The sequence below is a fragment of the Sorex araneus genome, chromosome 4 (genome assembly GCF_027595985.1).
Source record: "Sorex araneus isolate mSorAra2 chromosome 4, mSorAra2.pri, whole genome shotgun sequence".
Lineage (NCBI taxonomy): Eukaryota > Metazoa > Chordata > Mammalia > Eulipotyphla > Soricidae > Sorex > Sorex araneus.
This window is the reverse complement of record NC_073305.1, coordinates 38,664,436-38,678,160: the sequence shown is the minus strand read 5'-3', so window position 1 is coordinate 38,678,160 and position 13,725 is coordinate 38,664,436. Positions and strand designations below refer to the sequence as shown.

Here is a 13,725-nt window from a genome sequence, read left to right as displayed (position 1 = left end):
TAAGAAGGCTAAGGCTGCATGTGGTCAGAGTTGGGGTTTGGTGAGCATGGCAAAGCCAAAGTGCAAAGGAGTTAAGGGACCCTCCAAACAGAACTGATGCTGGGTGAAGAAAGGACAAGTCGAAGTATAAGGACAAACAAGAGAGAAAGCAGGAACAACAGAAGTTGAAGGCTGTCTGGCATTGGAACTCTAAAAGGAATGAGTTGGAAAAACAGGTAATAGAACAAGATATTTCAAGTGCCGGAAATAGCCGCCTGGACTCCCTGAGACCCTGCAGCCGCCCCACCCCGTGTCCTCCGCGCCCCGTCTCCTGACCTGGCCCCCTAACTGTGGCCCGCCCTCGCAGGAAGACACTGGGGGCGTGTCCCGTAGCTTAGTGGGCGTGGTCTAAAGTGGGCGTGGCCTCCTCTCAGGCTGCAGTTATTCTTTGTTACCTCAGCTCAATCGGTACTTGTATTTTTTTGAAAATTCACTTTTGGGATCTCAAACACGCAAAATAGCCATTAGCTTAGTCTGACACTATAAAAGCTGTCAGTTAATAAGGGAAGTTTAGCACGATCAGAAAACCTTCTTTCCACAAGAAGAAAAAGGAATAAATAACTACAAAGCTCCAACTCTATACTTCCGTAACAATTTGAGGAAGCAGCGAAAATCCCCTCCACCAAGAGAGGGAGAAGAAAAAATTCCAGAAACATCAATGGGGGCTACTCACATCTATGACCTCTCAGATAAACAATTCAGAGAGGAGATCTGTAGGAGAGTCGACCTACTCCAAGCAACCATGGAACAGACATCCAATAAACTAAGGGAGGAGATGAATGAAGCACTGGAACGGTCCACCAAGAAAATACAGGAAGAAATGAGAACAGAAATCTCAAACCTACGAACGGAAGTCACACAAATAAAGGAATCGGTAGACGAATTAAAAATCTCACTAGATGCCCTCAACAGTAGAATGACTACAGCTGAAGACAGAATCAGCGACCTGGAAGATGAGATGCAGAAAGCTTATAGACAACATCAAGTGCCGGAAATAAAAGTTTTGGATAAGAATAGGTCTGAGATATGATCAAGGAAGTGGCTAAGGTAGAATGGAGGATAAGGTCAGAAAGAGAGGGACAGACATAGAATGACTGCACTCATTTGTGGAATATAAAATAACATGAGACTGACACCCAAGGACAGTAGACACAAGGGCCAGGAAGATTGCTCCATAGTTGGAAGCCTGCCTTAAGAGCTGGGGGAGAAGGCAGCTGGAATAGAAAAGGGATCATTAAGTCAATGATGGTTGGAGGGATTGTTTGGGATAGGAGAGGTATGCTGAAAGTAGATAGAGGACCAAACGTGACAGCCTCTCAGTATCTGTATTGCAAACCATAATGCCCAAAAGTAGAGAGAGAGTATGGGGGAAATTGTCCGCCATAGAGGCAGGGGGAGGGGTGGGATGGGGGCGGGAGGACACTGGGGACATTGGTGATGGAAGATGTGCACTGGTGGAGGGATGGGTGTTTGATCATTGTCTGCCTGAAACTCAAACATGAAAGCTTTGTAACTGTATCTCCCAGTGATTCAATTAAAAAAAAAAAAAAAGCTCAAAGCCTAGAGCAAGAACCATCCACAGGCCAAAAAAAAAAAAAAAAATGGAGGATAAGAACTGAGGAAAGATCATCAGCTAAAATCATCATGAATTGACAAGAATGCTGAAGGCAGAGACAGGAGGCCAGGAGCTAAAGTCATCAAGAAATAAATTGTGACCTAGAGGCCCACAAGTGCAACCACAAGTGCAACCTGACATAAGATTCAAAAGTGAGGTGGGGAGGGGTGTTTTAGAGGAGAGTGGTGAAGAATGGTTGGCACTGGGAACAAGAAATGAAAAGGGCCAAGAATATCTGGTAGCAGGAACATGGAAGTGAAAAACATTTCAGAGGGTGCTTGGGGACACAATATTCTCAAGGGAGAGGTAGGTTTCGATTAGGGCAAGAAGGAAATGGCAAGGTTCAGGGATGCTGAGTACATAGGGAAGCTTGCTGACAATTCATTTCAAAGAGCAGACCAGAAATTTTCAGGAGTTGGAGGCGACAGGGAAGCACAGTAAGAGGAATATGCATAGATGTAGAGGATCAGCCTTGCAGGACGTTATCCTGGAAGTCCAGGGCTGCTTGTGTAGATAGTTCAGTGCACACTGAGAATGTTCTGATAGTCTCAGACTGGTGATGTTCAGAAGGCAGAACTGGAGGACACTGGACAGGTATATTGGGTCTGGAGCCCCTTGGAGGCCTGGAGGCTGAAGGATGGCTGGTCTGACCTGGACTTGGGAGTGTCCTCTTAACACAAAGAGGAGGCATGGGACCCCAGGCTTTCATTCTAAGACGTTTACTTGAACTTGAACTTATTTATTTCATTACTTTCTCCCTTTTTCCTACTGCCTGAACTACTAGATGACCTACAGTGGAATTTTCTTCACCTTTTTGTTACATTTTTTGGGTCAATCCCTTAACTCTAATTTTCCAACACTTATACTAAATGTTTCATTTATGATGCAGACTTCTAGTTTTCAAGATTTTTTGGGGGGGAGGTTCTATGAACTCTATCAACCTATGGGACTTCCTGGATGCCAAAAACTTCTTGAAGCATGGGAAAAGATTTATGTCTCCGAGGTGTCCTAAGTGGTCTTTTTCCCATGCTTCAAGCTCTTTCACATACTTGACTATATATTTAAAATGGAGCATGAAAGGCTCACCATCCATGTCTGCCGCCATGTCAACTCACTTACCGGTCCTGCTCCACCAAATCCCGACTAAATCTCCCAGGACATGCAGGCCAAGCAGCTAAACCTTATAGCATTGCCGGCCCAACAGCTGAAAACCCCGGAGCACCCAAGGGAGACAGGTGGGTCAAACACCCGCCAAACCAAGGCTCCAGCCCTAACACCCACCCCCCGCCACTACAGCTACACCAAGGGCAACTCCACCACCCCACAAATATTTTCTGCACACACCAACCTCCGAATAATTTCAGGTACTGGCACCTGGGCTGAGAACTCTGGTTGATTTTCTTTTTTGGACTCGGGGTGGGTAGCCTCTCCCCCAGCCCCCATACTTCCCGAAGCCCCACCCACCACGCACGACTGCCGTCCTATTGATTTTTTTTTTTTTTTTGCTTTTTGAGTCACACCCGGTGATGCACAGGGGTCACTCCTGGCTCTGCACTCAGGAATTACCCCTGGCGGTGCTCAGGGGACCATATGGGATGCTGGGATTCGAACCCGGGTCGGCTGTGTGCAAGGCAAATGCCCTACCTGCTGTGCTATCGCTCCAGCCCCCCTATTGACTCTTTGACCGAGACCATGAATCTGGAAATGTCTGGACTGCACCATGTGACACCTCCTGAAGCAACAAAACTTCATAAATTTTAGACAAGGGCTTACCAACCCTGCAATCTGATACAACTGTTCACATAAATTTATTTTTTAGTTGTTGATATTAATACTGAAACTTTTATTAATTAGTCCTAGACTTGTATCCTCAGTTGCCCCCTTTTTTCTACATTAAATAAATAAAATGGAGCACTGAAAAGCTGACTGGACCAACTAGTATGATATTGCCAGGCCTTGAGCACCAAAACACCAGGGCCAGTATCACGGGGAATGGTCCTGTGGCTCCCAGTAGTGTTTGGGGTGGGGGGGGTTTCCACCCAAAATCAGACTGGGTAGAAGTTGTGTATGCAGTCTAAACTTCTCTAAACTATTTTAATTGAAAAATCTGAGATGGGTGACAGTCTTGTTTAGTTTTTTGCAACCATACCCAGTGATAGTCAGGGGTTACTCCTGGCTCTGCACTTAGGAATTACTCCTGGCAGTGCTCAGGGGACCCTATGAGATGCTGGGAATCAAGCCTGGTTAGTCACGTGCAAGCTCACGTGCCTTACCCGCTATACTACCACTCCAGTCCTACAGGATCAGTCTTTTCTCTTGATCAAGAGTTCCAATAACCACCCCCCAAAAGTTCCAATAACCACCCGTCTAGAGAGTTAGTCAGTCTAGGTGGCAACATTCTGGATAACAGGGTAAAGGAGAACTTACTCAGTTTAGTGTCCTTGACCTCAAAAATGCCCCTTTCACTCTTTCAGAAAATAGGAGAGGTGACCTGAAAATCTAAGTGCTTTTTAAGACCTGCTCCCAGTTGTCCTAGTCCCAAGCACCATCTTCTCTCTAGATGAATCTTTCATTTCTGAAACACTGATGGGAAGGAAGTCTGCTTCTTCCAATTCTATTCAGGATTCATCTTTCTCAATTCTATTGAAAGTTACAACTCTTCCACCTGTTTATGTTTTTTTGCAAATTTCAACAATAAAAAGGCTCTTAAGAGATTTTTCCATTTTAATCTTCCATTCACTCATACAGCCCTCTTTATTTCCAGAAACCAGGTTTTGTTTTGTCTGTTTTGTGGGGGAAGGGGAATGGGAAGTGGATGTGTGAGTAAGCCAGGGCTTACTCCTGGCTCTATGTTCAGGGATCACTCCTGGTGGATGCTGTGGATCAACCTGGGCCAGCTGCATGCAAAGCAAGTGCCCTACCCACTCAACTACCTCTCCAGTTTCCCCAGAAGCCAATTTTGGAGCCTTATTCCCAATTCCCCAAAGTTGATTTTTTATACTGTTGCTCCTATTTATTAAGTTGCTAAATTTATATTCATAATTCATGCTACCTAGAAAATAAAATGCAATAGCCAGTGCTGTAGTAGCCACACAGAAAGACTGAATGTCCACCAAAAAAAAGTTTAAGCAGATGGAACAAAGAGGAACACAATAGTATATTCCTAGGAAATCAAAGTTTAAAAAAACAAAATACCAAAATAAGGTATTAAGAGCAAAGCTAAAGAGAAAACAATCTTCAAGTTTAAAGAAGAGACTGTCAACCAGGTAAATGTTTGCCTTTCCTGCATACTTTATTTTTTCTTGGTTGCCAAGGATTGAGCCCAGGGTCTCACACATGCATAGAACATGCTCTATCACTGAGTCACACTCCTAAAAATATCCATCCTATTTTTTTACTAGTTTTTTTACATACCTTTTGCAAAGACATATTCGATCCCAAACGATCTCTGCCAAGGGCAATATAAATTCATTTGCATTAATATATCACCTTAGCCCACTAAACTGGCACAAAAATCCACTGGAGGATGCATATTCTAATTCTCAAATTCCATGAACAATGTTTGCCTCTTCCATTTCCCCCTGGTTGTTTCTGTCTAAACACCACGGCCCAATACAGGGATAGGCTCACTCCCAAACGGTCTCACACAGCAATGTGCCACTTTCAACACTAGAAGCGCCACAGTGCAGATGGTCATTGTAGATCAGATGGGAAAGGGACTGATGCATTTTCTTCTCAGGAAAGAAGAAAATATGAAAGTACAGCCTTCAAACATGGTATCCGAGAGGCCATGAACCCAGTGGGCAGAGCACATGTTTTGCATGTGAGAGGCCTGGGTTTGATCCTCTGACACCACGCACTGAGCTGGGAATAGCCCCTGGAAGCAACACTTGGGTGTAGCCCCAAAACAGAAAGAGAAAAATTCATCTGAAACAAGTATAAAAATCTGTGTGTGTGTGTGTGTGTATTCAAATTAGGTTGGGGATTTGCTAAAAGCCTTTCAGTCAAATGCTAAAGTCAAAGTTCAAGAGGGGTGAGAAGGGGTCAGAATAAATGGGGGAGGCTTGACAATAGGAGGAACAGCCTGCAAGACGTGGACTACTTGTAGAGGTGAAGAACCGATTCCAGACGGGGGCAGCAGCATGAACAGCGGCCCAGAGGTAGGAACCAGCAGAGTATGTGCAAAGGTCAATGGAGGCACGGCCACAGTTGGAGCAGGGCACGGGCTCTGGACAGGAACCAGTGGGCAGGCTGAAGCAGGGCACTGGGGACTGTCTGGGCATGGCTCACGCCTCTTGATGGGCTTCATCACCACAGGGTGCAATTTCTGATGCTGAACGAAACTGCCATACCACTTGAAGGCTTTCCCACACACCTTGCACTCGTAAGGCTTCTCTCCGGTGTGAACTCTCTGGTGGTGAATGGAGGCGATCTTCTGAGTGAAGGCCTTGCCACACTCTTTACACTGGTAGGGTTTCTCCCCAGTGTGAACCCTCCGGTGGACCACGAAAAGCGACCTACAGCCAAAGGCTTTCCAACAATCCTTGCACTTATAGAGTTTCTCCCCCGTGTGCAACCGCTGGTGCTGCAGGTACTCGGCGCTTCTGCGGAACGCCTTCCCGCATTCCTTACACTCGTAGGGCTTCTCGCCAGTGTGGATCCTCTGATGCTGAGTCAGGGCCGTGTTGGAACTCAAACCTTTGCCACACTGCTTGCATTCATAAGGCCCTTCTCCAATGTGGTTCTTCTCGTGAACGATACAGTCATAGCTGGATTTAAAAGCTTTGCCACATTCCTTACATTTGAAGGGCTTTTCTCTGGTGTGGCTCGTTTGATGCCGAATAAGTTTTGAATTATATCTGAAGATTTTCCCACATTCTTTACATTCATAGAATTTCATCCCACCTCGCACGATGAGATTTGGATTCAGACTGAAGGTCTGCCACGTTTCCTTGCTGGCAACAAGGTGCTGGGAAACACTTCTGAAGACTCCTTTTACTGGCCGTCTGGGCAAGTCTGTTTCTCCAGAGGCTTCCTGCTCCCAAGCTGGCTCCTCTTTGTTGAGCCGGGATTCAGCTAATCAAAAAAAAACACAGGTTAGTTACTGGGCTGAAAAGAAAACAGGATCCCATGATCCCAATTTTCTCTTGTAGAATATGGTTTTTCTCTTAACTGTATAGTCAAGAAACTGCTACAAGCATCCATAAGGGAGGATAAACTTTGTGTATAAAAAGTATATGTGCAAAATGCAATCAGCAGAATCTGTACTTCAAAATTAAAATTTTTAAATATTTTCCCAGGGTATTCAGGATTGTTATTTTCATGATGCTGGCCCACGGCAGCATGCCACAGCAACTTGTGAGCCATAAAATCATGAAGGCACACTTTAGGATGTACTGTGTTGCCTACACTTTATTTTTTTTCTTTTTTTCCTGTCCCCCACTCAACCCCCTCCCCTCTGCCTACACTTTCAATTTATGATATTTTCCAGTTACAATGGGTTTGGGCACTAGAACATGACCCCATCAAGTTGAGGAAATGTCTGTGGTAACTACAACTTTTGAATTATATCTGAATTATATCTAGAGAAGAGATATGACTGGAAACAATTTGGAAAAGGGGACACAGTAGTGCCTTGTATAAGGACAACCGAGAAATGGTCTACAGTTGGTGAAATGGGAGAAAGAACCACCCCTGGGCCGGAGTGACAGTACAGCGAGTAGGGTGCTTGTTCTGCATGCAGTCAACCTGGGTTCAATCCCCAGCCCCCCATACGAACCCTCAAGCCCACAAGGAGTGATCTCTCTATGAGCACAGCCCGGTAGAGCCCCCAAACCAAAACCAAAACCACAACAAAAGAACCCCAAAAGGGAAATCAAAGAAAGTGGCGGGGAGGAGAATAGTGTGAAAGGTAATCAAAGAAAAAACAGTGAAGACAGACGGCTTTACAGAAATCTCTAGGTTCTTTCACTTACCTGGAGGAATGTCTTTCAAAACCTCTGTTTCCCAGGGGTCCGGGCCCCATGGTGCTTCTCCTTTCTCCAGTTGTGAGATTAGAACAGGTTTGGGAAACGGAAGTGCTGCTCCAGCAAGAAATAAAGGAAAGACATGTTGAAGACCTCCAGAGCTTTTCCTACGCCCTCTTCTAGCTCCTTCCCTAACAAGTAAGGCGGGGAGAGAAACGGAATGCCAAGAACATCAAGCAATCTGCCCGGGGATTCTGAAGCAGGGCTCCATCCCTGCTCCAGAGAAAGGATGGGGAGAGAGTGACTTTGCTCGGGAAGAAAGTGCAACCTCACCCTGACTCAGAAGAAAGGAAATCCCCTTGGGAAGTGTATGCATTGATATCCTTAGAAACTACCCCAGGGAAGGGAGGCCACTATCCCCACATACTGGAAGGACAGAGGTACCAAGGGTTCAGCTAGGACACTAGAGAGAGCTTCCCTCAGAGCCCAGAATCATGCCTTCCCTGGGACTAAGACCAACTTCAAAACCAAAATTGATCCAGGACTGCCCCAACCCAACATTTCCCAAGGCTGCTAATTACAAAGTCTCTTCTGAACGCTAACCTAAGGCCTATTACATAAGGTCCAAAACATCTGAGGAAGGGGCCAGAGAGATAGAAGTGGCAGAGCACTTGCCTTGCATGCAATTTTGATCCCTGACACCCCATATAGTCCCCCAAGAGAGATCCCTTTGTGCACAGCTGGTGTGGAATAAATAAAATAAATGAGCAAACAATTTTTTTTTTTAAACCCACAAAACTATTGAGGAAGCAGCAAATTGTCAAAAGGGGCACTGAGAGAGACCTTACCCAGGGCAGTCACATAATTTGCATAATTCTCCAGCATCACCTCCTTGTACAAGGCCCTCTGTGACAGGTCCAGGCTGGCCCACTGAGTCTGGGTGAAGAACACAGCCACATCCTCGAAGGTCACTGGCTTCTGAAACAACAGGTTCAATCTGAGAGCACAGTCTACATTTCCAGACCCCTGAAGGGTCTGGTCAAGCAGGAAACAGACACTCTTTGAGTGCTTCCTGACACCTATCTCCAAATACTTTTAATCCCCCATATCCTATCATCTTTTTGGTTTTGTTTTGTTTTTTTCTTCTAGGCTGGGACATGGGGGCCACAGCTGATGGTGCTCAGGACAATTTCTGACTCTCTGCTCAGAAGTGACCTCTGGCAGTGCTGGGGGATAATTAGTGGTGTGGGGGATTGAACCCAGGGTCAGCTGCACACAAGGCAAAAACCTTATCTCCTGTACCATCTCTCCAATCCCTACAACTGTGTTTCCAATTGCAAAAACTTGGAAGCACTGGTGATGTCCTTCAGTAAGTGAATGCACAATTTGTGGTACATCCAGTCAAGGATAGATAGATAGGTAGATAGATAGATAGATAGATAGATAGATAGATAGATATTCAGTTGCAGTAATAAAAAACTTACTCACAAAAATAAATATTATTTAGCACCATCAAGCCATGAGAAGATGAGGAATCTTAAATGCACATTACTAAATCAAAGAAATCAGTGTTGAAGGGCAGTGTGACCTACACAGACATTTTACGAAGACAAAATTATTGTCGTGGTAAAAAATAATAATGGCACAAGAGAAAGTACAGCAGTGAGTGGCCTCGAGGTGCTTGTGGGAGACTGTCTACAGCAATAAAAAATAAAGATCAATTGCTGCCAAGCAGAGGGATGAACAGGCTGAATACAGAGGTCTGTTAGGTTGGTAACAGTCTTGATACAACAGCAGACATGCCACCATTCATTTTCTCACCCACAGAATGAACCCAAATGCAAACTATGGACTTGGGATAATTATGTGTTAAAGCAGTTACATTTAAAGCATCACCGTAAGAGGCTGAAAAGACAGTACTGCAGGTAGGGTGACTGCCTTACACATGGCCAACCCAAGTTCAAATCCCTGGCACCCCAGGTAGGGTTACTGCCTTGCACATGGTCAACCCAAGTTCAAATCCCTGGCACCCTAAATGATCCCTTGAGCATCACCAGGAGTAATCTTTGAGCAACTTCCAGGTGTGACTCACCCACCCCATCCCACCCCCCCAAAAAAGAGAAAGAAATCACCTGAAAAGGGCCATAGAGAGTTCAACAAGCTGGATGGATCACATGCTTTGCCTGCAGGAGGCCCAGGTTTGACCCCCAGTACGGCAGGAGCAACCCAAGCACGCTGGGAGTGAGCCCTGGGCACAGAGCTAGGCGAACCCCCTGAGCACCACCACAGGTGTGGCCCCAAAACCAAAAGAAAGAGATCTTGCTTCTACAGATTCTTGACCCACTTGCCCTCCTCTCCAGTCCATTCCTGGGTCTGTTTCAGCAGCTAGTGACCTGCTCTGGGCTCTTGTGGACAGCACGTGAGACTCTCACGCTGAACACTGAAGCCCTGCAGTATTAGAGCCCTTTTCACGGGACAGCCCATGTTGGTATATCGCTTGCTGGCTGCAGAAACAGTACCCTCTGCTTCTTGGACAGCACCCCTTCTCGGTCTTTTTACACTGCCCTTCCTCCTCTATATTATTCTATACACAGATCCCCTAACACTGCTATACAGTGACCTGGGTTTAGGTATATCACCTTCCCACTCCACGCATGTTTCTACTGATCAGACTACCCACCGATCTGCTCAGATGCCCAATCACACGGTATAAGTATATGATGAACAAACAGAAATTCCCAACTGCTACAACTGTCACACCTCCCTTCAGTGGCCTGATACCTCTACCCCCTTGGTTATTTCTGCTATGTGACTTGTTCATGGGATCAGCCAAACAGATGGGAGTATGAGAAACTAATTGAATAAGGCTTGGAATATCAGCCCTGATCCTTCATGGTTTCCTCCTGACTAGTCCATCTATTTTCTCTTTAACAGCTCAAGAATTTGCAATTCTAAACGGGCCCAGGTGATGCTGATGTTGCCCATCTGTGCGGATTACTTTAGAAAATCCCTGTACACTGCAACATCTAATTATAGTATTGACTTATTTATACATTTCCTGCATATCCCCTCTTCTCTAAGAAAAGGGAATTTGTTTCTGTTATTCAATGCCATCAATACCATGCACCTTGAACGTGCACAGGAAAAGAACAATGCTGTTTTCTCTGAGATGCAGGTACAATTTATGGACAATTTCTTTAGTGAAGAATGTTTTTCATCCCAGTGGGATCCCTTCATCTATAAAACTTAATGTGGTTTTCCACCTCCAGGGAGAATTTCTTGACTTGGGTCCCCTGCCTTTTCTCCCACCCAAACCTAGATTTTGAAGCTCAAGTTCTCTGTACACAACTTGGGTGAGGAATTGGGCATCACCAGCGGAGCTCAGGATGTCTGTGCTCAGACATTACTCCTGGCGGGACGCAGGGGACCATATAGAGGTGCTGGGGATCAAACCTTGATTGGCCACGTGCAAGGCAAACGCCATACCACACTGTACTGTTTTCTCTGGCTTTATATTCAACTCTTCGGTTCCGTCACCAGCACAGCCCTGCGGAGACTCCAAGAAACCAAAGAAACCGTAGTCTGGCCAAGAGATCCTTTGCCGATTACACGAGAGCTACTGTGATTTCAACAAAGACTGAATGGAATCTCAGCTCACCTGGGGCCAAGTTGCTTGGAGCATAACTGCTGTCCCTTGGCTTCAGGTACTGTCTGTCCTCTGAGCTTGGTAAAACCTTAGAAGCTAGGAGAAACAGAGCCGTGAGTGCACTGGGCCCTCTGTCACCCACGCACGCCCGTGGCTTCAGTCTCCCGTTCTCCAGCCCTGGAAAAGAGGCTGCGGGGGGCGGGGGGGGTGGTTGCACTCTGGGACAGGCAGCCCTGCACGGTCACGAACTGCTACTGCTACTGCTCAAGACCATCCTCCACCTGCCTGTGCAGTGCCAGGAGTTCTCCTGAGCCCCTCCACCTGGGGCGGGCTGCGAGAGCCAAGACACCTCTGATCCCTACCGTGTCGGGTCTCCACCACGGGGAGAAGGGGCCGGGGAGGAGGGGATGCGGATCAAAAGTAAAGCACTCGGGGTTCCGGCGGGTGGCACCGGCCGGGATCTGCACCCCGAGCTGCAGGACGTCAGGGGCAGGCACGGGAGGGCAGTTGGGGAAAGTTCCCTCGTTCAAGGCAAGAAGATCGCACCTAAGCGGGCAAGGGGCGCCAGGGCCGCGCAGCAGCTGCGCAGCTTCAGAGGGGCCCCGGAGGCCCGAGCTTCTGGATACGGGGAGGGAGCGCTGACAAGCAGCCCGGAAAAGCGAGTCACGCCAGCACCCAGCCGACTGCGGCATTGCACTTGCAAATTCTTCCTCCCCGCAACGCGGAAAACTTCCGTTAACCAGCCCGGCGCGGGCGTTGCCTCTCTAGGCCGCCGGAGGCGCCCGGCTCGATGGTGCCCGCGGCCCATCCCACGTGGCTCGGCCCGAAGGCGGAAGGGGCGAGCCGACCTGCGTGGCGACAGTGCGCGGGGCTTCCGGGTTCCTCCCGGGCTGGCTCCTGCACCCCCTCTCGGGAGATCCAGCCTGCTCGGATCAGCCTGGCTCCGCTGGGCACCTGGAGCTTTGGGGCAGTGCTGGCGTGTGCAAGGCTTCGAAGGGCTTCTCGTAGAGGTCCGAGCCCGGGCTCCTTCCTGGATCCCTGTGTAATAGAGGAAGTAAAGAGGAAGGGACCGTATCGGGAAGGAAACCGTGAAGGAGGGTCCCGGGCCCCGAGGGTACCCCGAACGGAAGGACGCGAGGGAGGGGCTGGATAGTCCATGCCTTCTGTTAGTTCAACACGCAGACCTAATTGGCTGGCTCCAAAGGCCAGTCATAGGAATAACTAAGGGGCGAATTCACTGGCCTCTGTAGGGGAGGAGTTACAGTTGCAGCAGAGGGAACTTTAGTCCGGGGTGCGCTTCATGTGATTGGGCCTACACCGGATGGCTGGCGACTCTGATCAGAAATAAGAAGGGCGCTGGAGACTGTACATACACACAGAATATACCCCCAGGTACGTGGAAGACTGGAGAAAGGAAAGTGGTGTAAGAGAGCTGCTAGATGCAGAGGTCCTTGTTTCTGCAATCAGATATACCAACGTAAACTGTTAAAAAAAAAAAACTAGTTAGCCAAGAGCTCCAAAAGCCAGTGTGACATACTGACACTGTACTGAGGGGTCCTTAGGAAAACCAAGGTTTCTATCAGCCACCACTACCCACTCCTACATCCTTCCCACTTCCTAAGACCAGTGTATGGGGCCCTTTTAACAGTCATTTAACCAAATGGCAACAGAAGTGGCCAGCCATCCTGTATATGCAGCATGTGCCCTTCATTTTGTTCTGTGTTGACTTAGGCAGAACCCTTTTAATTGTCCCCCGACATCCAAGCTGTCCTGCTGAGCTTTTTCCAGTAAGTTTTTCAAATTCTCAGACATCTCTTTCCTCTCAGTAACTCGTGATAAAGTGGACTGGGGCCCGGAATGGGGTGCAAAAGCATATCTCGACAAAGAATAATAATTCCTTACAGTGTCTCCTGAGGAAAGGGGGAAAAGTAAAGTTAAAAGTTTTCATATTCAGGGGCCAGAGCGATAGCACAGCAGGTAGGGCGTTTGCCTTGCACACAGCCGACCCGGGTTCGAATCCCAGCATCCCATATGGTCCCCCAAGCTCCGCCAGAAGTAGTTCCTGAGTGCAAAGCCAGGAGTAACCCCTGAGCATCGCTGGGTGTGACCCAAAAAGCAAAAAAAAAAAAAAAAAAAGTTTTCATATTCAGCAGTAACAAAAACTGATTTTTGCCAGTCTCAATTCACAAACATGTAACTGGCATTAATTTTCATAATCTTGCATCAGTACAACTGCTCTGAACATTAGCCAATCAGAGACAAACTCATTTCTATCGTCCCCTGTAGCCAGCTGTGCTTTTGAAAGTTAGCAAACAACAGCCTCAGCTTCTGATCAGTGACACCCCCCTCTGCCCACCCCTCCCCCCCATCAGTGGCAGTCTAAAAACAACCAATTAGCAAGAACCTTGCAACAGCAACCATGGTTCTAAGAATTACTGAGCTAACCTAACTTCGGTGAT

General features: G+C 47.3%; 1 protein-coding gene across 2 annotated transcripts; it reads right to left on the bottom strand.

Moving 5' to 3' along the window:
• Positions 1-4,433: 4,433 nt before the first annotated feature.
• Positions 4,434-12,057, bottom strand: ZNF621 (zinc finger protein 621). Of its 2 annotated transcripts, none has more exons than XM_055136667.1 (5): positions 11,813-12,057; positions 11,279-11,362; positions 8,469-8,598; positions 7,630-7,734; positions 4,434-6,730 (listed from the first exon to the last, which is right to left on the bottom strand). In XM_055136667.1, exons 2-5 carry the CDS (start codon positions 11,300-11,302, stop codon positions 5,679-5,681), a joined length of 1,311 nt encoding a protein of 436 aa, XP_054992642.1. In that variant the 5' UTR covers positions 11,303-11,362; positions 11,813-12,057; the 3' UTR covers positions 4,434-5,678. The 2 variants fall into 2 exon arrangements, with proteins under 2 accessions (XP_054992642.1, XP_054992643.1); XM_055136668.1 differs by having other exon boundaries at positions 8,469-8,595.
• Between the last annotated feature and the right edge of the window lie 1,668 nt (positions 12,058-13,725).

Bases quoted from the DNA above. Each gene is read 5' to 3' on its own strand.
- ZNF621 (XM_055136667.1), bottom strand. From the start codon at position 11,302: ATGCTCCAAGCAACTTGGCCCCAG. The intron at 8,599-11,278 runs GTGAGCTGAGAT...CTGTTGTTTCAG, and splicing joins TCCAAGCAACTTGGCCCCAG to AAGCCAGTGACCTTCGAGGA. The intron at 6,731-7,629 runs GTAAGTGAAAGA...TTTTTTGATTAG, and splicing joins TTTGAAAGACATTCCTCCAG to CTGAATCCCGGCTCAACAAA.